This window comes from Egretta garzetta, unplaced genomic scaffold (assembly GCF_000687185.1).
Source record: "Egretta garzetta isolate BGI_Z169 unplaced genomic scaffold, ASM68718v1 scaffold426, whole genome shotgun sequence".
In the NCBI taxonomy this organism is placed as follows: domain Eukaryota; kingdom Metazoa; phylum Chordata; class Aves; order Pelecaniformes; family Ardeidae; genus Egretta; species Egretta garzetta.
In genome coordinates, this window is record NW_009259977.1 from 877231 (window position 1) to 900357 (window position 23127).

The 23127-nt window shown below is 35.7% G+C and overlaps 1 protein-coding gene across 1 annotated transcript in view; it reads right to left on the reverse strand.

The window, feature by feature from the left end:
* The window catches only part of RBFOX1 (RNA binding fox-1 homolog 1), a 1334919-nt gene that overhangs the window by 606643 nt on the left and 705149 nt on the right, over positions 1–23127 (reverse strand). Inside the window, exon 5 of the mRNA XM_035895926.1 lies at positions 5161–5208. Coding sequence (XP_035751819.1) covers positions 5161–5208 — 48 coding nt within the window. The remainder of the gene's footprint in view (positions 1–5160; positions 5209–23127) is intronic.

Below are 23127 nucleotides of genomic sequence, written 5' to 3' on the forward strand. Positions count from 1 at the left end.
CCTGCTGGTCACACTATTTCTGATACAGGCCAGGATGCCATTGGCCTTCTTGGCCACCTGGGCACACTGCTGGATCACATTCAGCTGGCTGTCAACCAGTACCCCCAGGTCCTTTTCCACCAGGCAGCTTTCCAGCCCCTCTTCCCCAAGCCTGTAGCGCTGCATGGGGTTGTTGTGACCAAAGTGCAGGGCCCGGCACTTGGCCTTGTTGAACCTCATACAGTTGGCCTCGGCCCATCGATCCAGCCTGTCCAGGTCTCTCTGCAGAGTAATTGCAGAGTAAAACAAAATATTCCCTTTGTGCTCTGTTCAGACCTCAGTGACAGAGCAGGACAAGGAGAAATCTTATTTCCAGGTTTTTGTTTGTTTTTGTTTTTGTTTTTTTTAATTTTTTTTTGTTTGTTTTTGAAGATTTCTGTTCTATCCAAGTCCCATATAAACATATGAAAAAATAGGAGAACTTTTAAGACTAAATAAAAATATGAACTGAGATTAAATAAAAGATAAGGAAGATTTATTAGGGGCAGGTTTTTCAGGTAATGGGAGGTAACAAAGCTGGTGTAAGAGCAACAACAACCATAAAGCTTTACATACTATCAGTTTTCTTTTAAAGTGGAGACTGAGACTAGAGTTTGGTTATATCAAATGGAAGAGAAGATTGTAAAGGAATCACATGGTCTCCCTGCTGGCAAAATGGCCCATATCCTTCTTAATTCCCTTCAACTGCAACAATTTAGTTTGCCCCAACAGGCACAGTTATACTAGAAAACATGGGTAGAAAAAAGCCCCAAGTGTCATCACCCTTGCAAGAGCAAAACTTCATGCTGAAAAACATCACAGGCTTTGAAATGATGACTCAGATTCCAAAGCATCATGCAACTAGCTTCAGAATCCAATGTATTTTTACATAAATCATACTCTGTGTGTTTTTAACAGGTTTCTTTCTGTGAGAATTTAAGGGTCATGTTTCTACAAATATTGCTTTGAAAAGCAAAAGCTGAAACATTTCCATGATTACATGATTCATTAAACATCAAATATTGTGATGTTCAGAATGAAGGTATGAGATCAAAACAAAAAAAGGGCTGCATGTGACAAACACAGAGAACACCACCAATTAGGTAGGAACTAAGTTGCACATACGCTTACGGGTCCACTGCTGGCAATGATAAGCGCAATTTAGTAATGCATAGTAATACAGGCCAGTTACAGCAGATAGTTGATTACTTTTCACTTGTTATTCTCAAACCTGAGGGCTTTTATCCTTGCGGAAAACATGAGTAGAATCTTACATTGAAAGGTCAGTAGAACAATGGAAGGAGAGACAAATCATAGTGATAAAGTGGTTAGGATAATTAAATGATGCTTTGTCACTTATAGAATAATAGATTTCAAAACAATAATTACAGTTATTAAATTTTAGTTTGCCTTCAGGCAATGCTTTAGCTGTCATTTCATAAATTTCTGCTTCAGAAGTTAAGAGATTAAGAAACTTCAGGAAAAAACATTGCAAGAAAAGGTACCTTGCAGTTTTGTATTTTGTGGTTAACTGGGAAAATTTTCCATTAATTACTAATGATATAGTTCATTGGTAGTATATTTCATTACGGAAGTAATTTGTATTAGGTAGTAATGATGCATGTCCTAACTGCAGTAGTATGTCTTGATTTCAACATAGATGGAATAAAAATACCTATTTGCAATGTTTCAGGTTCTATGAATTACATTAAGCTCCTAATTTATGCTTTCAATGAACATGAAACAATGCATTATTATTAACCAAGACTGATTTATCTTTATTTAATGATTGCTGCATAGGTCATTGGTAATCTATATCCCTGGACTGTAAAGTAAATCTGCCACTTAAGCTCAGCAGAAGCTTCATTTTTGGGACCAAACACAGAGCAAAGATGAAGCATATCACAATTCTTACTTTAATTGTAGTGTCCTCATTTGAAAGCTAGAGCACTGAACAGATTGTTATTGTTGTTGGATAAAAGCCGTACTTTTAGCAAGTCAAAAAACAAACCGTAACCCCAAACCTACAAACCTCGCGCCTCTTGTTATTACTTCAGTAATTAGTGAGGAAAGATCACAGAAGAGTCTGTAGACCTGAAGGCATGTGTCTGTATGCATCAGCAGTTACAGTGAAAAGGATTCACAGCACTCTGTGCTGCACTGTTGATAACCTCCAGCTCTTCAACCTTAACGATACATTAAGAAAGAGACACAGAGAGAGACTCTCCAGGTTTCACAGTAAGACCCCGTGACCATCACCTCACCTTTGTGACACTGCTTCTAAGAGCAAGAAGGGAGAGGGAAGTGAGAACAACAAGCCAGCGAAGTAATAAAGCACAGAATAACATGGGAATCTCATGCTCTTTCATTTCACTTCCCTTGCTCAGTCCCAGGGCCTGGGTTGTCTCAGAAGAAGTCAGATCACATGTTCTGCACTGGATGAGATGCCCCTTTCTGGGGTCAGACAGCTGGGTTAGTCTTGATAGCCTGAGTCACTGAAGACAGACAGCTCCTTAAGAAACCACTCAGAGCAATCACTATGGCCCAAAAAAGTATCAGATATAGAACTCCTGTAACTTATACTGAGCTAGAAATCACCCTATATTAAAACAACAACAGCAAAAAAACCAGTTTACTGGCAACAAACTGGTGCATCTGCTAAATAAAAGGAAAGTAATACGACACATGCATTAGTAAGACTGCAGGCCAAAGCTCATCAGGCTCCTGACAACATTTCCTGTTATTCGAGCAATTAAAACTGCACAATCAAAAGGTTCTTTTTGTGGCTGCTACCCACACCAAAAGTCAGATCTTGGTCAGAAACAAGGTCCCAAATTGCATTTTAGCAAACTATAAAACAACACATGCTTAAATTTAAACACCTGAATAGTTTCATAAAAGCTAATGCTCACAACCTGAAGCTTAAATGGCCTGAATTTCACAATGAGTACCAGCTGATGCTAGAGATTTGAAATTATAAGTCATGTGCTCACCACTTTCACAAACTCAGTTACTATTTGACATGTAGAAATGCACTACACAGATTTAGTAATCCAGAAATAGATTCTTTCTCCAATTTTTAAAACTTCAGTAGAAATAATTTTAAAAAAAAATCTCAAGTCTCTTTAGTGAGAAAATACTTTAAAACTGGACTGATATTTATATCTGACAATATAAAATTTTTAAATTGAATGTGTGAAGCATTTGTTTCTTGGTTAGTTTTGATCATGAACACATTACCAAGGTTAATTTTGATTCAGCTCACTATGTGTCTGCAAAATGCTTGAGAAAAAAACAGATGGAATTGCACAAGAAATGAGGAAGCATAATTTGTCACTAGTTTGAACTTACTGCAGCCTAGAAAAGGAAGCAGAAATAGAAAGCAGAAGAATTTGGAAATTTTACAGAAAATTAAAATAGAAGATATTAACATAGGAAGGCATAAAGTCAGTAACAGAAAAAAAAGAGCAAAGCAAGAATACTTCAGTCTGTTAAAATGCTTTTAAAAACATCAACCACCACCCTAAATCTCCCAGGGAACTTAAAAACCATGTGTAAGTAAGAGTGTAAGTAACAAGGATAATTCCTTAAATTTAATGCACAGGAACATAAATGATTATGTTTCAACTCAAAACAATACAGCAAAGTTTTGTTCCTATTAACATCAATTCTGTCTTTTGCTAACAGAGACCATTGTTAAACATACCAGTACAGTATTTTTGAGCCCTGTGATAAAGCTGATACAGTTTCTAAATTTCAAAACCACTCTGCTATATTTGCATACTGTCCTTGTAATTGTCCTACAATAAGCTAGTTCTATTATACCGATACACATCAGAGTAAAATACTCAGCATTGACTTAATTTAAATGCAAGAAATTCAACCTGTCTTAGTACAGAGCAATGTGAGAGTAGTAACAGCTGCTTGGTATCCAGGATACTGCATGCTTTCTCTTCTAGTTACATTCACAGTTTAGTATCTTAACCGCATTCTCAGTATGTTTCTGTATAGCTCAAAATAATTCCCTCACTTCATTTCCAAAAATCACTGAAATTATGAAGAACCTTTATTACATATCTCAACAAAGCAAATGAATTGTGCTTTTCTGCACTAACTTCAATGGCGTTTTACATCGGACTTGTGTAACATTGTTTTATAAAATCTAAGATATCACAAACATCTAAAGTACTTGGGGGATAATGCTGTTTAATAAAAACTTGTTTTTATAGCAAAAAGAACTTGACAACTATTAAAAAAAAAAAGAGGAGGTGCTGAATGCTCATAAGAAGATGCAGTAGCCAAAAGTTGTTTAAAGAAAAAAAAAAAAAGAAAAAAAAACTTTTGGAAAGTTGAGTAATAGAACACTGGTATCACACGTTATAGCACAACAAAACTAATGCTAAGTTAAGCACAAAGACCTACTGTTTCAAGACATAAATTGAGATTATGACACTGTACGTGCTATAAAGCAGCTTTCTGCATTGTTCATTTTAGAGTAGAAATCGATAGCACTTCAATTTAAGAATCCCTTCTAAAAATGTAACTTAATTCAAGCATATTCAAATATACATGCCATAATGTACTGGGTTTTTTTTTTTTAAAAATAAAGCTAAAAAGGTGAAGAACATAAGTGAAAACATATTTTATACTTGTTCACAGAAAATAAAACTGGAAAAACATCAACTATTTGGAAGAGAAAAAAAAACCTGTATCAAAGATACTGCTTATAAGATGAGAAAAAGCAGTCCTTATCTTGCTACTTTACAGGTATTTAACATGGTATGCCAACTTTATCATGAAAGATGTGACACAATGATTTTGTTGATAACAGAAATTAGAACAGGATGTGCAATAACCTTTTAAACTCTCCATAGTTTAACAAAATTAAGATTGGAATTCCATTTGGAACAAGCTGTTACTCAAATTTCTAACAGAACTATATTCAACAGAGTAAGACTATTTTGTCCCTTGAAGTTAAGATACACCATTAGAAAAGTTATCGTTAGAAAACTTTATTTTATGGTGATTTATGTGTGTATGTTTTATAATTTCACCTAGTTTAATTTAAAAAAAAAAAATCAACCAAACAAAACCTCCCTACTTAGAGTTGCCAGACAAATTACATTAGAACAAGCCACTTACTTTTCTGTCCTCAGTTTCTACACAGGAACTGCACTCTGCTTTAGTATCCTGAAAAGACAAACAGAGAAGACTATGTCACAGAGCATATAGACCAGGGCTGTGGGAATAACTCAGGATGAAGAAAGGGCATGGAAGTCTGAAAAGTGGGTTTCTCAACCTATTACACTTTACTGAACTATTATTTTTTTTTACATGTGTTATATTTAAATGTACAATGTTTAGTGTTATGGCTTTAAGTAAGGTTTATTAAACTTTATTACCAGCATAAACTTAGACAGGATTGAAACGTCATAAAAACCCAAACCTATTTCAATGCAGTGTAGCCAGCTCATAAACCAAAAATATGATCTCTGCTTTATAGTCTATGTTTGCTTTTTCTACTTGCATCTTGAGGAAAATATAATTGCTTGATCACTCCTTTTTATTTATTTTTTTTTTTTGATTAGTGATGAGAGTTTAAAAATACACAGGTAAGCTTAAGAAGAAAACTGCTCCAACATCTGTTGTGAAGACTGCTACCTAGGACTTAATATGTTGAAGATATTTGTGTCTGCATCTCACTGCAACATGCAAGAATAATCAAGCATCTATTTAAGATAAATATGTGTATATGTGTGTGTGTATATATATACACACATACAAACATGTATTTTGGACTTACGTTTTCTTCAGGAGTCAAACAAATAATCTTAAACCTAATGACACCCATCACATGTTCATTTTATTTCCTAAGATATTTTGACTCTCATTGAACCTTTGGATTTTTGCCAACAGACCTGAAGGCATGCAGGAATAATCATTATCACAAAAAATTATAGTCCAAAAGGCATTTATTTCTCCATGTTATACCTTTGTACAACAAGTTACTACTGGAAACTGACTAAGCCAAACATAGTTCAAGTTATTAAACTGTAGACAAATGACCCGTTATGATTTTTCTTTAGTTTTCAACTCTACTTTTGTAGTGAGGGTATTCTTAGAAGCTAATTTTGCTTACATACTGCAACTTCAAAGATATCTATTGGGAAAAAAAAAAAATACATACAGTTAAGGGACAATTTTTTGTTAAAAGTCCTTCCCCAAACCTCTCATTGAAGCTAGAATTACTCTCATCAGACTTTAGATTACTGGCTAGAGTTACTTGCTACATAAAGCCCAGATTTAAGGCTGATAGCTAATAGTGGCTCCTATTAAAAATGAAAACAAATATTAAATAAAGAAGTTACATTTCTTCAACACCATGCCTATTCATCTTAAACGAAGCACTGGTATTATTTCAATGCCAAAGACTTCCTATGAAAGATTAACAAAAAAGAAATCATTCGTTCAAGTAAGATGTATCAAGATTTCAAGAAAAAAAATACTTTCATTCAAAGGAAGACATATTAAAGATGTTTTGATAGGTATATCGAGCTCTCTGTCATTTCTTAAGTAGCTACGTCCAACAACAACAATGTCTGTTATTCTAGTTAATTTCGTGTATGAATCAGTACCTCAAATACTCTTTATATTCAAAATACTTTTCATGGGGAACCAGACTGTACTTTGTGAATGTAACACTCAAAAATTTTCTTTCAAGTGTGAATTACTGGCAGCCAGACAGTCTCTCACCATGTCTCTCCTCACATTTGGCGGATAAGGAAACACTATCTCTGCCTACATGCTGACTTCCTGACCTTGTTTGTATATTTACATTCAGGGTTTTTTGGTGACCGAGTGAGGAAAAAAGCCCAGCTTTTAAAAAGCTTTTTGCCTCAGAGGAATGAATTCAAACCCCATTAGCGCTAGTGCTCTTTACCTGCTAGCTATGCCCTAAGTCACCTTTGGGAAATAATGGAATGTTCTTTAACATATTTATTGGTTAATCTAAAATGAATCATATCTTTTCATATTACCAAGGACAAGGGTGGCTCTATCTCACAGCCTGACCTAAATTAACTGAATGCAGAATCAAGTATCTCCTATCAGATTCCAGTCATAGCTATTACAAACTCTCAGTATGATGAATATACCTTGCTGAAGACCTAACAGTACTCTGATCCCTTCCGCTGCCTATAGAAGATCTTAGTTTGCTATTTTGCCACTATCAATTCCCATTAAAAGCAATTTTTAAGAAACTTAAGTTCATAAGCATTCATTACGCACTGTGAATTAAAAATGCAGTTTCATCCAGATAAAACAAAACCCACCTTCCTCCCAGCACAGTTTACCTTACATGGTTGTCTGTGACCAGTAAGGCAAAAGCTACAAATTAAGCATGCAGCCCAGCTGAAAACAGTTGAGGCCAACCCAGCTGGGGCTCTCAATGCTTCCATCAAGAATTAAAGAGACAATGTGCCTGGAATTTAACTGCTACCAGCCATACAGAAGAGATACAGGCTTAAAATCAAATTACATAATTCTGTTCTGTGTTTATTAGACAATCATTTAATCTCATAGGTTTTTTTTTATCTAAAGATATGGAGAGTGGATCTTACAAATTAGCCATTGCACCATTAGCAATGAAAGTTACAGATGTATGGCTTCAATATTACTGGATACTGAAGCCAACAAGAAAGAGTAGTATTAGCTTATCTTTGAAATTATGTAAAGTCAGCTTTGGGTAAAGACATAGCTAAATGTCTTCACGCATAGAGACCTGAATTCAGACTTCTGCAAAAGGACAAGAAAAAAAAAAAAAATCAGGGTCCACTGTTATTTTATTGTTTCTGGTATTCCAAATATTAATTTTAAAATATTGCCTAAATATTTTTTGATAAACTTGCTTTGGGTACATTATCAGATAGCAACCTGGACTGTAACAAGCACTTAATACGTAACACCATACAAAGCCCAACTTCCTGAACAGGATTTTTCTTTAGCAACGGGTGAAATACAAATGCACATCCTCTAATAAAGTGTAACTAAGGACACTGAGAGGTTACCTAAAGAAGGGCTAGAGTAGAATTCAAGAATCCTCAGTCCAAAGGGGTTAAACCAGGTGGAAGGAGTTAAAAATCTGAACAGTAAAAATTTGTGCAGCAGGTGAAGTAGTACTAATAGGAGACAATCAATGATCTAGGTAACTCAATGGCAAGATCTACCACAAGTGCATAGTATAGCATACATCAGATATGATACACATTTTATTCCTGACAAAGCTCCCTTTCCTCGTCCCAGTTGTGCTCTGTTTGATCATATGTTTCAGGGATTTTAAACTTTAATATGCTGGGCCCTTGGGAAACATATATGTCTACCACATCATCCAATATTAGCATTATACAAACGTTACTGAACAGAAGTAAAATAAAAGCTCTAGAAAGTAAAAGTAATCATTGGTGGTAGCATGATGCTGCATGGCATTTTGGCTTTAAGATGCACTAGAAACCTCCATACACTTTATTTTGCATAGCTTCCGTAACTCTACATTTAATTTTACTTCCTGAATTACAAATAGGAAGAGTGAAATCAATATCCTCAAGTAGCCATTAGTCACGCTAACATAACTAACACCTGTACATGGCTGTGTACTTTCTCATACATTTTTCACTTCGTTATCTCCCTGCTATCCAAAACCAATTTCCTCTACTCCCCTATCATTGTAACACAGAAACAAAAAAAAAACCCCAAGAAATAAGCAAACTGTAAAGGCTAAGAACCTTTAGAAAAGTTATTTGCATTTCTAACATTTTTTTCTTTAATGTGTAAGTAATGAAATACAGAAGGCAAACAATTCATATGCAGGCTCACTACTGCCATGGCTTGTATCAGAAGGAGGAAAGATGAGACTCTGGAAGTTTATTGAAAGTTCTCCTTCAATTGTTTTTCGTCTGTAATATCAAGAATGGTCAGTAGGTGGAAGCAAATAACCTTATAAAATCTTGTTCAACTGCCCTGTGAAAGATAAACCTCTTACACTAACCAGGTTGGTCAGGTATTTTACACCTATCCTTGGCATCCCAAGTGCTAACACAAATTATGTATTTTCTTCACAATGCTCGTTTACATTTTCATAAAAAGGCTGTAGATTTAGAAATAAAAGGGGATGGGGGGTATTCAGGTTTAAAATTTTTAGAAGTGAAATGGATTCCTTTTATGTTTTATTCTTTTACCGTATAAAAAGGTAACCTGATGTTTAACAAAACAAGAATATATATATATTTAAAATTAAAAGGCATACAGTCAAATTCTAGGTTATTGGTTTTTCTGGATATATTTATTAAGTGCTTAAATATATCAAAGCCCTGCATTATTGAGGAAAATACTTAATCTTTTTCACTACCCATTAGCCATTATATTTCATTATTGCTGCTAACAAACAGGCTGCCAGCAGAAGAATTCATTTGAATTTCATATTAGTTCTATTTTATTCATCCCAGAGAACAAATTAACCACACAGTAATACTTACTGAAGAAGAAAATAAATGAAAAATGAAACCTTAGAATGTGACATTCAAGTCTTTACTAAGTTTGTCCCCAGCAACTGAAGGACTCATGCAGAAGTCTCATCAAATTAAGAAACCAATTCCAGGATTTTAATGGCTTCAACACTTGCAATGTCAAAGATGTAAGCAAAGAGCTTTATTTATGAAAGCAATAGCTTCATCCCTATTTACTAACATTTCTGGCCCAAGAGAGGCTTGTGTCTACAAGCACAAACCTGGAGTAGACTGGGTCGCCTGCATCTTTTTCTATTGCTTCGGGGCAGCCTCAGGGCTGTTTGTCTAGAGCCAAAAAGGAAATCCATCTGATCAGGGATTTAAAATCAAGGTTCTCAAGGCTTTGGGGAGCTTACTCATCTTGTTTCTAGCTAAAAGTAGACAGACTTTACTAGGAAGGTTTACAAGACTCTTGGAAACTGAACTGACAAATTTTATAATAAAAAATTACTGCTTGTAAAAATACTGCTGTATTTTTAATGGAGATTTGAAGGGACTCTTGTGTGCGCCCTCCCACACATCCACCCACCATCCGGCTGTGTAAATGGATACCCAATCTCTTCTTTCTTGTGATTCTAGCGTTTTGCTTATGTTCATTTACAATTCTCAAGGCTACCGAGAGCTGAAAACTTTTTCCAAAACCAGCTTGACTTTTTTCGTTAATACTTGTTTGAGGAAACAGGTACTGCTTGCTGATAGAGCTTTATGGACTGGAACATATGAAATTTCCCCACTTCTCCTCCTCTTCATTCTCTCCCCTTTATGAATTACTTGCCCTTTTCTTAAATACACTCTAAATACTTACAGAGGCAAAGACATGTCTCTCCACAGCACAGAAAGCAAGCCTCCATGTGCTTCACAGCTCATCTAACCTCTCCAAACATGTGTTTTCATTGGTCCAGTGATGCAAAATTACCTGAGTGTAAATTTTCTGCCTATGTCCTTAGCTCACCAAAAATGCACAAAGCAACACAAAAAATATGTTCCATTTTCGGAAAAGATGAATATAATTTTAAGACATGACCCTATCATGTAGAAGTATCTAGCTATAGGAATTTGCTGTTGAAGCCTAGACAAATATCAGGTGAAGACTTAATTTGGGGGCTAGTACATATTTAATTTTCAAAGATGGCAATACAAATTTACATTAGATAAAGTTAATAGTTTGAACAGCACGAAAATATTTAATTCCCTATATATAACACTGTTTTGTTCTGCAGGTCAAATCTGAAACTCCTTTTCTATATGACCCTCTATTTTCAAAGCTAAAAGTTGCCATGCTCAATTCAAAGAGCAACACAGTTGCATCTGAATCCATCCTCCGTTTCAGATGCAAAGTGGGAAAATATATGCAATCTCCATTTTCTAGTTCGTGTGCAATTTTCTGAAGAATTCTTTGAAAATCTAATTTTACTTCATTTTTCACTAATTTGGGAAAAAAGCGTCACTTCAGGAGCAAAGTTGGGTTAACCACTATCACAAGAATTTCCAAAACTGTAAATTATAACAGTTTAACTGTTAAAACTGAATTTTTAAACTCTAAACATTACTTACCTAGTAATATCCCCTTAGGTGTTGAGTAGATCAACAGCCACATAAATATTAGTATATTTTAAGTCACTGAAATCTAGGTGATCAATATATATTCCTGACAAATCCAAAGTAAGAGCCGTTGATAAAGCTGACGGTGTTGTTTGAACACAGGCTACACACTAGGTAAGCTGGGTAAGATGACAACTGGCAATATATACCCAAAGTGCAGATGCAACTTTTATAAAAAGCAATCTAATTTGACAGCTTATGTTTTCAAATTAACATCAGCATAAGGGGACAACTGGATTCCTGGAGACATTGATCCTTTTTAGCCTGGTTTCCTAAAGGAAACAAGCATATAAAATTCCTTTGTACCTCAAGTACCTCAACACCTTTAGAATATATTTATTAAGCTCAGCCACATTTGACAGGGAAACAGAAGCCTCAAGAGTTATTATGTTCCTGTAGTTTTCAAAATTTAGTGGCTGAGTGAAAGGAAAAGACCAACATTACTTGCAAAATCAGCCACTATGCTGGCTGTGAAAAAGACCCCAAAGAAAGCTGAGGATGCCAAGGATGGGGAGGGTCCATTATGTGAAGTCAGAATAGAAGGGAAGGGGCCCATGTTTTTTGAGTGGGGACTCTGAGGACACAGAGTGCCAATCTATAATAAAACTATTCCAGTTAAGTCCACTGTTCACAAAAGTAACTTCAAGACTGAAGAGCATTTTTGTTGCAGTTTTGAACAGAGTTCAGTCATATTACAACTACATATTGCTAAAACTTAAACATAAATTTTAACCTTGAGAGCAAATTTTCAAGCTTAAGGAGTGACATGAAAGAAGTTTCTTACTGAAAGAAGGTGTATGGTGACTGCAGTAATAAGAAAGTAGGTGCCCATGGAAATTAAGGTTCCGTGAAAAGGTATTTTTTTTTCGTTGATATTACACTAAACTTTTGATTCAGTCACAAAAGGATGAGTTTTATGCTTTTAATATACATTCATAAAATTTGTTTATGTCCAAGCAGTAAAAACAGTTACATTCATAATTAACTGATCTGTATTCACTATGCTTTTTCGAGCAAAAAAGCAAACCAGAACTTCATATTGGAATCCGTGCTTCACTACATAAAAGGTGTCTCCCCTTCTTAAATCAGTATACTGGCTTTGGCTGGGACAGAGTTAATTTTCTTCACAGTAGCTGGGATGGGGCCATGGTTTGGATTTGTGCTGGAAACAGGGCTGATAACCCAGGGAGGGTTTCGTTCCTGCTGAGGACTTTTCAGCTTCCCCTGTTCTCCCAGGGGCACAAGGAGCTGGGAGGGGGCACGGCCGGGACAACTGACCCCAGGGGTATCCCAGACCCTATGACGCCATGCTCAGCATATAAAGCTGGGGGAAGAAGGAGGAAGGGAAGACATTGGAGTTATGATGTTTGTCTTCCTGAGTAAACATTACGTGTGATGAAGCCCTGACATCCGGGAAATGGTGAAACACTTGCCTGCCCATGGGAAGGAGGGAATGAATTCCTTGTTTTCCTTACTTGCATGCACAGCTTTTGCTTTAGCTGTTAAACTGTCTTTATCTCAGCCCACCAGTTTTCTCACCTTTGCTCTTCTGATTCTCTCCCGTTCCCACTCAGGGGGAGTGAGCGAGCGGCTGCGTGGGGCTGAGCTGCCTAGTGGGGTTAATCCACAACAATCAGAAATTTATTATTTTTCAGCTTCTACCTATTCACAAGTGTGACAACCAGTCAGGTCACAAATTATTTGGTGCTTCATACATGGAAATTTTATTTCAACTTCCTTGAACACCTCTGCATCATTACACTAATAGGAAAGTGGTAGCAAGGGCATGAGTGAAGACTATCCGAAGGACTATTCTTAACATGAGCAAATTAAAAAGCAGCTCTGATGACTACAGCTATTGCTTTAACATCCAAGAGAAATAAAAAATTTAACTAGAGCCTCAGAGGGCACGCTTGTATGATTTAGAATGGCCACAGCTTTGAGTTATTTTCTTATCAACCAATAGTTAGACTTTTTTGTTATTGTTGGCAAGAAGAAAGTGACTGAGATGTGACCTGTTTTCCTTCTTTTATGCCCAGCGTAGGGTATACAGGAGCAGTTTCCTCTGAAATGTCTGCCAAGCTATGCTGTGATGAAGACATCATAACCCATTTCTCTTCCAAATCTTTTTAGGAGTCTCATATACTGGTCAAGCAAGAGTCCTGAAAGGCTTCTGAGTAACACTCATTCACAATGCACATGCAAAGAAGCTGAGACAGCCCCTAAGTGAAGTCTGCTAAGGAAAATAAGCAGAGACAAATGTCAGTAGCATGGATATGTTACTGCTCAAAACCAATCAACACCCAACATCCCCAGGAGGTGCTCTTCTCCTGAAGGAGTGTGCTGGATTTCAAAATATTTACTTTTCATGTAAGTGTCTCAGTACTAACATACATGTACTTTTGGGGTAAGTAGATGATATATTGTTCCTCCTACTTTTTCTTGGCTGTTTTTCCCCCAAACAGATGCTTCAGCCTATATCAACACTGAAGTGCCAAGAACAGGTTCACTGAGAACAAATGTCCCTGGCATCTTTTTGCAGAAGTATGACTCTGTCTCAGGACTGGTCAAGAGACACACCACACAGTAGCAAAATAAATAAAAGAAAAAAATACCAAACCAAAAGAACCCACAAGGCCCCTTCAACCCCACAAACCCTCTCTCTTCAACTGTGATCACAGATTTTATGGTTTTGTGTGTATGGATTAATGTGCATTGAGGAATTAATCTTCTTTTTAAACATGGAATATTGATTACTTAGTTGTAATAAATACTTTTTAATGTCTAATAATTCAATGTTGTTGTTTTTTTTTAATTGGAGCGCAGATAATATCTGCACATAATAGTGTATAGCACATGAAGATATTTCAGTATGCAACTGAAATATAATATCTACTGTATTTGTTTTAAAACTTATTTCACTGTACATTCACACTGGCAAATTCCACACACCCCCCCACCTCCCTCCCTGTGTAAGAAAGATAAATGCATAAAATCAGCTATGGCATTTGGAAGAGAGAGGTACCAAAATAATCTCAAGGCAAAAGGTCAGTGTAACAAGAAGTTAATTTATAAATGGATTTAGATCCATCAAAAAATAGGAAAATCAGTTTGTTTCTCCTTTTCTTAAGCTAGTAGAGAAATGAAAGGAAGAACCTAGCCATCTAAATGCAATTTTTCTAAGGTTATCATCTTTATTAGTCTCATAATCTGCAATTTCTCACTCACTAGACAGGTTAAGTCATCTATTCAAAATGAAAATCTAGTAGGAATGAAGCATCAAGCATCATACTATGAATGTTAGGAGCTGTACAGGAATTAAACCTCCAATGAACCTCTATAGCTCTCATTTTCCCTCATGTTTAACAGAAAGCTGTTCTACTTAAACACACCAACTGAGCCTTCAGTTTTAAGCTGCAGGTTCTCTACCATACTGGATAAAACGTTCATTTACCTTAAAACAACCTTGCCTCGCACTGAAGCACTGATCGATAAGACCGTTCTTTTACTTCTGAAGGACTGAGAGCCCTGGGAATGGAGTAATAAAGAAGTGAGACAGTCAGAAAGCAGTGTGTAGCAGAAGCTCAGGGAAGGTGTACAGTGCCTTGTGCGCACTGTGCTTTGCCTGCACAATGCCTGTATACACATCAGTACTGTTCTACCTCAGAACCCTCTGCATCAAGCCTGATATATGGTACCTAGGTTCTAAAAACCAGCAGCTGAGGTACACTCTGAGCTAGAAGCTCTCTTCAGGCCATTCAATAACTATCAGATTTCTTCTTATGAACTCATCCATTCTGGTTTTGAAACTCCTAATGCTTTTAGCCTCTGAAATAGTCCACTGCAATTCCACAGTTTCATTATGTATTATATGGAAAAACACATCCTTCTGGTTTTAATTTGCTAGTCAAAATTTGATTGGATGTCAACAGTTCTTCTTTCCACCAGTGAAAAAGTGAGAAGTTACACCAGTGTTTAAAATGCTTCAGAGAGGGGTGTCTCTCAAATGTCAGAATTCATACAAACATGTATCTCTCAATCCTAAGCAGAATCCTCCAACTTTTTGGTAGTAACCTTCAACTATTTGACACATGATAAAATTTGAATGTTCCAGTTTAATTAGCAAAGTCGGAGATGTGTCAACCCAGGAAAAAAGAGAGTGTTGTACTCATTTCAAACTTCCATTTAAAAGGGTATCTTATCAAATCTGATGTCATTATTGTTAAAAAAAAAAAAATCTGCAGAAAATAAAGGATTGCATATTCTGAAATGCCAACTCAGCATGGCCAAAGGAATCTGAGGGACAAAATTTTGTCACCCACCTCCTAACTCCACATTACATTTTCCATGTGTCCTTTCTACATTATAGGCTAAATACACAACTGTGTGTTTTTTAGAAAGTTTTACTTCCAGTTTAATCAAGTTACCCAAGCATGAATACTGAATAGAACCTAATCTACACAATTTAAACCAAAGTAAAATAGAGCCAGTAAATCAGTTTCAAGAGCTAAAAAATTGATTACATCAAAACCAACTTTTGATGGAGCACAAATGGCACTGTTCCTGAATTCAGAACACTTCCTTGATGAATTATTTTCAACCCATGGTAAGCATAAGTGCACACATTTCCCTTAAACTAAAAAGTTGTGAGAATCACATTATAGCAGAAAAATTTATTTCTCCCTCTTTCTGTATAAACCAGGTTAATACACTTTTATTTGATCTGGTAAATTTTTTAAATTACTTTTTGGCAAGACAAATTTAAAATTTATTATCCTAATATACTGAAACTTTTCTTTAAAGACTGAACACAAATTCTGAACCTTAGGGAAAAAAAATCCACAACTTCTCTGTGGAACCTTAGTTTCAGCAGCTTCTGCTAATCAATCCTACTATAATTTAACCCAAGATAGGTATACAGAACATTTTGCTGGTCCTACATCCATTAACAAGAACTACCGTAGAGCACATGAATAATAAAGACCAGATACTCACTGAGCTTAAAATCCAATACCCTTTACCAAGGCAGGGCAGATGGGGTGAGGGGTAGGGGAATCTATTAACAAAACTCTGCCTCAGCTAACAGTATTATGCATAGTATGTCAACTTGGCAAACGGTATGCCCATAAGGTGTTTCTCTTTTCTTTATCAATGCAAGGATTTTATTGGGGTAGCTCTAATTGTAATTATTTATCAAAATGAGTGAAAAGAATATCTGTTTTAATGTAAATAGGCTGAAACTGTTATATCTAACAAATTGTGCTCTCTAAATAAGTGAAAAAAAATTATTTACAAACTGAATCGAAGTGTTTCTTTAGTTGGTTTCCTGCCCATTAACCAGCTTCTGATTTTATTTGTACAAGGGTATCAGATTACAAACAACCTCTCCTAACAGCTGCACACTCAGAAAACTTGCATTCCGCTTTGCTTTTGAAGCAAATTCCAGGGCTGAAATCTTAACTAGAACTTAAATGATAATCAAAGTTCCAAATCAAATTGTATCATGATATATATAAATAAGAAATGAGAGATCCCATGTTATTGCTGAATTGTTTTAACTTTATCAAAGTGATCACTGTAATGTACTGACGTACTTTAATGTGCTGATCCCAAACACGAGGAATTAACAAGAAAGTATTTCATACACTTAGCAGATTAAGGCCCAGATTCTTTGTTACAGTAAAACCAAATGCTTCAATTCCCTCATCAAATGTAAAGAACAGTACTTTTTTTTTAAATATATTTTAACCCAGTATTATAAACCAGGGAGTGGTATTTTAACAATAAATTCAGTAACATCAGCACTAAGCCCCCTAGGTCTCATTTGCGATAGCTACACTTTTACCAAGTGAAACCAGGACTACAAGAACACTAATGTGTCCTCTGGAAGAAAACGATTATATATACCCTTCTAAAACAGAAAGAAAAATACTATTATGTCTTGTCATAGCTGAACACAAACAAAAGGATTATAGTAGCATCTTACACTAAAACAGAGCTGGTATACTTAAAGACAAACATAATTAACTGCTTTTCAACACTCACTGAAGACTGAAAGGATCCCAAATTGGCTTTAAGTGGTTAGAACAAAATATATTATTATGAAAAACCCAATATATTAAATGCATTTCTAAGATAAGTTAATTTACTGGAAATTCTGATTTTTAGAAGAATTATGGGGGCGTGAGTAAAGAATTAGGAAGAGGCAGTTTGTGATCGCTACTTTCATATAGGCATACTTTCAGGCTTTTGTTTAAGCATGACAGTTTTGTATATAAAGGTTACCCTTAGCAACATCTGAGTCACACAAACTGTCCCTTGCATGGTCTATTGTCCCATGAAAGAAGTGCTATAAATCTCAAAGTAAAAATAACACAATTATTAAAGCAAAAGAGAAAGTTGTTAGGATGACCAAGGCTAACTGAAGGAATCCTGATAAAAACAATTATTTCCCTTTGGAAATCTTGGAATGTGGTGGAATTGCAGTCACAATGGTATATGTTTTAAAAGATACTTAGTAAAAGTGGTCGACAATGGAGAATTTTCAAGTAAAATAATCTAATACCTGCCACCAGTTTTGTTTCCTTGTTTCTGTAGCTTTACATTTCCAACAACTATAAAGTATTTCTTTTTGCTGCTTGCGAATTTTTGACTGCTTAAAGTGATTAAATATGCAATTTTGTCATTTGTTTTTAATATGTTCAAAATAACATCTAAAACTGGCTAATTTTACAATACAAATACTGAAAATCATCATCACCATTTACACTGTAATTGCTCTTACTGAGACTAATGATTATTAATGATGCAGCCAGAGAAATACATTCTATAAAATTATGTGATGATAATCAACTGATAATATTTAGTAAATTATAGCAGATATTTTCCGATTACTAACATTTTGTTCACTGCATCAGCCTGAAAAAATCCATTTCTTAACATGGTGTAATGATACAGTAAAGCCAACATCAAGTTGATGTTCAAAAGATCGAAATAAGCTTCAGAAACGCAAATCCAGTACAAGGTTTTCTACTGAATACCAGATGAACACTGAGATTCTGTATCAGAGCTACTCCGCAAAATATTGTCTGTACTGGCCAATTCAGAATGTTAAATTTTAAAATTTAATTAATGAATAAAGGCTCAAAAGACCAAGTCAGCCCATATCAAAATTATCAAAGACTCTAGAGGACTATGATCAAACAACAGATGAAGCATACGTGATCTCCTTTTGTCCTCAGACCTCCTGAAATGCTGAAAAAACAAAACAACAACAAAAAAGCACTTGCAAAATTAGCTACCCAAATGTGCATGTCTTTTGAAGCCTTCAGTTAACTACACTTTACATAATTCCCATCTGGCATCCTCAAAAGCAAAAATAACAGTATTCTCAGTTGTCACTCATGGCAACCACTTTATCTGCAACTGTCTGCTACTTTTAAAGAATTTCAAAGTACAAAGGGAACTCAATAAAAAACGAAAAGTATAGAGGAATCTTTTGACGAGGAGGTTGATTTCTTCATCTGTGAGAGTAGTAAAGATCACAAAACATTTTTCAGAGTCTAAATTTGACTAGAGAATTATCAGGGATAATTCATGCACAATTCCGTAACTACATGAAAACTTACTCTAATACATAAAATATCTAAACCCAATATTTAAGTAACAGCACAGGGTAGGAGGAGGCAGTAATGACAGTAAGAGTGATAATAGCTACCTGCATTTCAACAGATGCAGAAACTCGTAATGAATATGGAGCACACGGGGTATGTGACTGTGAGCCAAAAGCACAGACTAAGACAGCCACCAGGGCAGAATGAGGAGGACAGAAGGCTGAGGTTTCTGTAGCCCAACAGCTAGAAACACCTTTCCCGGTCTAACTTCTCACTGCTCCAAGTTCGTAAAGTACGTTCCATACAACTGAACTGGCAGAGAAGACCCTCACAATTTGAGTCATACACAGGATTTCTGACAGCTGAAAAAAGCCCCCAAACCTGCATTTGCTCTTTTGATACCACCACCCCCACCCTCCCCCCAAAAAAGCACATGTGTAAAAGCTCAGAGAGATGCTAAGCAATTTTGCTGATCTCTGAAGCTGCTGCAGGCTTTTTTGTTGAGGTTTTCCATACCCATCCCCCCAGCTGATATTTCAGCTATCCACCACCATTTTATCCATGCTCTCAACTATGCTGTGCACTACAAAGCAGTATTTCTTCTTCCAACAACCTTGTTTTTTCACATTACTTTATGACCAAAAAAAGGCTGATTTTTTTATACAAGATGAAATAACATCTATTCATTCCAGAAATAAAAATCACAATAACTACAAGCCTTAAATCATCCTTCTTTACTAGAGCAGTCATACAAGATATTTGTGAATGCTATCTCACTATGGATGTTTAAAACCTTTAGCAAAGAGAAGAAGGTTAAGTATCTTTATTTTTCCTTTATTCTCATTCCTGAATTGGATACCCCAAACCAGTTTGCAATCCCTGTTTGTAGACATTGCACACTAAAATGATGAACAATGATTTACTTTGTATATTTTGTAACTTACTGTTTTGAGTTCGATTTTGGTATAAATAGGTTGTTTTATTTTACTCACAAGTCAGTTTTAGGCTTATTAATGACCACAGAAAATAGACCGAATAAAAAGCTGTGACTACAACTTAAATAGAAATGCTTCAAGGAAGAAGAAATTGGGAAAATGACAGTCTGAAATAGTAAAAAGGAGTATTTTTTGTATCTACTTTAGAATATGCCATATGTTTATATCCTCCACTGAAACTTTAGCAATCATGAGACTGTGATGATGCCTTAGTTAACTGCTGTTATATTTTTACAACTATACACTTGGACAGAGAAATTATTTGTTTATCTGAAACTAGGAAAAATATTTCCAGCAATACCGGGTAAGTGCAAGGCCAGAGAGATCAAGTAGACTTGAATGAAAGTTATTCAGAAAATGGTATTTTGGCTGATTGAAAATTAAGGTAATTAAGGACATTCCAAGCTATTAATAGTAACAGCACAAACATCATGAGCTGAGATGCAAGAGAACTGGGCATGTTCGTCTACACACATGCAGCTAGACCTTGGTCTCGTCACAAAGTAGGCAAACAAATGCATGCACAGTGAACACTACAGCAGTAAACGGTGGAGTTTCAAAGCTATGTTTTAATGCAGTGGAGTAGAAGGAGAGAAAAGCAAGACAGTATGGTTTATATCTGTATAGGAAAATTGTCAGTAAGAAAAGGAGATAACAAAAAGCCTGTAGAGAAATTGCATAAACTGGGATCCCTAAATGCTGAAGATAGGACAACAGGCCTTCTGGCTTGAGAGCAATCTAGACCACCCGATAATAACCTAAATATATAGCTGAAATGTTTCCAAATTCTTAAAAAAAGTACCATACCACACTTGTCAATAAGAAAGAAATTACAGTAATGCTATTACTTGCAGCTTTACCTTCTGTCATGGCTGCATCATAAACAGAGAACAAGAGTAATTCCAAGTCCATGCATCATGCTTACATTTCAAATATTGCCCTGAACAACTAAAAAGACAAACAAAAGGGATGAAAATGAACTCACCAAATTCATCATAACGAAAAAAAAAAAGTTCCCTTTCTTGGGAGCTTCTTGGGTTAGGTGAAGCTTCTCCACAGTCCTTGCTTAGCCTATGAGTTCTCACTTAACTCTCCCTGGTAACTTTGTGAGGGGCAAAGCCTACAACAGGGGAGACGAGAGGCACGCATTTTCTGGGGGAGAATAAAATTAGCACACACTTCTGCAGCACACATTCCCAGCTGCGCAAGTCTCAGTTGGATCAAGGCCACAGCTATCTTTATGCAAACGCAAGCCAGACAGAATCCTTTCAATTACATACAGTAACATTCAGAAAATATGTTGAGAACCTGCAATCAAAAAATCTCAGATGCTTAAATATCTGAACAGTTATGTGGCATCATCACTTCTAGAAATCCCTCAAAACCACAAAGGACATGCCAGAGATCTACTTGTCAGATAATGCTGGAAGGCTGCTACTTAGTCAATTGATAGTAGAGCAAGTAAACAGATTTGATCAACCCTCCTCTGAAATTCTAGAGAAACCATTCCCTGCTATTGCAAACACTTCTGCATAACCACTGTAAGGGAAAAACTACAATGAGGCAGGCTCTGGTTCAAAGAAGCTAAAAAAAAAAAGCGACAAAGACATTCAAGAATTGATTAGTGTAACTTTAAAGACGATATGGACTACAGCTCTACAACAGCATAGGACCAAAGAAATCACCTTTCTAGTACTATAGAACTTGTATAGCATAACTTTGTAAGGAACTTAGTGCAACTGGAAACACTCCAGCTATTTCTGAGATCTCTCAGAAATATAGGGTTGCTTCTGAATGCTGTAGGTAAGCATGTCAGCAAAAATGTACCTCCACTGGTCTCAGGATGATTGGCTGGTCTGGTCTGTCTGGAAGGGACAACGCTTTCCCTTGAACAGCTTGTTTGTGGGCTGTTCAGAACTGAAGGCATTAATTTCCTCCTTTGCTGAAGTACGTTGCTCAAGCAAGAATGTCTCCCCCAGTCAGTAAAAGGTGTATATAATCTAGTATCTAATATAATTCAGCATACGGTGCCTTGCTGCAATTGGGCTTACTTCAAGCCAGATGTATTCAATGCAGATCTTCTAGAGGACAAACATGTCAGTGAGAAAATAACTTTCAGCAGCTTTGTGACTAAAATTACCCTTTCATACTGAAAACAGCCACACCGTAGAAAACCAATTAGTTGTAATTTGAAATATTACAATATCTTTAAGGTCTTTTAGTTCAAGAAGAATCATTTCAGAAAATTTTAGTATGCACAGTTTCAACAAACCTCAAGATGGTATATTAAAAAGGCACAGTGAAAGCTAAAAAATCAGTACATTCAGAACACAGTGTTTGAATTTGGGAACACAGGATCACAGCAAGGTATAGCGAAGGTATGCTTACAGCAAACGGTCTCTGTTTTTAAAGTTACTGATGCAAATATTCACGATTTCATTTATGCATTAACATTTTGCAGCAAAACCAATAGCTGCTTCTGATTACTCACATGAGAAGTAGTTTTCTAAAATTAATGATACTTGAACCCAAAAGACAGAACTGCTTCATTAATATAACTTGTGCTTAATGCCATTAATATTTAAAGTGTGAGCACGGAATTCCAAGATAAGAACATAAAATTCAATTAGAAATTAAAGTGTCATGTGCTTAAAAAATATTAATAATGTTAGATTTGTGAGAGCAATGAAAATACAGAGGAATTACTAGCAGGATCTGGACATTTACCTACTTTTCTGTTTATAATTACCGTAAATCATCACATCCCCAAACATGCAGTAAAAGGTTGTGTTCATTGTACCTCACTGCTCTCTCCCTATATATACCCATAACTGATGTAATGAGATACGGGCATGAGTGCATCTTTTAGACTGAAGGAAAGGACAAAAACTTGAAGATTTAGATTAGCAGATTTATCTCAGACATATTTTGTAGTGACAGACATATTTGCGTGGGAAAAAAAAAAAACTGTCTTAGAAGATACTTGGATATAAAAGGAGTATTAAAAGATATGAGAAGAAGTTGTCATTAGCAAAGAGGTTGGGTGGAGCACATGTGAAAAAGACTAGCATGGCTCTTACCATCCAGGGGATGCACAGTTTTGGAAATATTTTTAGAGAAATCTTTAGAGCATTTAATACAAATAAATTACTTAATATTTAATTTTAGGTAAAAAATATTTAACATTCTGAAATAAGCCACTGCATCACTGAAAATGAATTAAAACCACATACATTCCTGAAGTATATATTATGTCAAAATTTTCAAGTAATTTATCACATTTCACAGCTAAAAACAATTTGATAAGTTTGTTTATTTCCCTATACAGTATCATCAGTA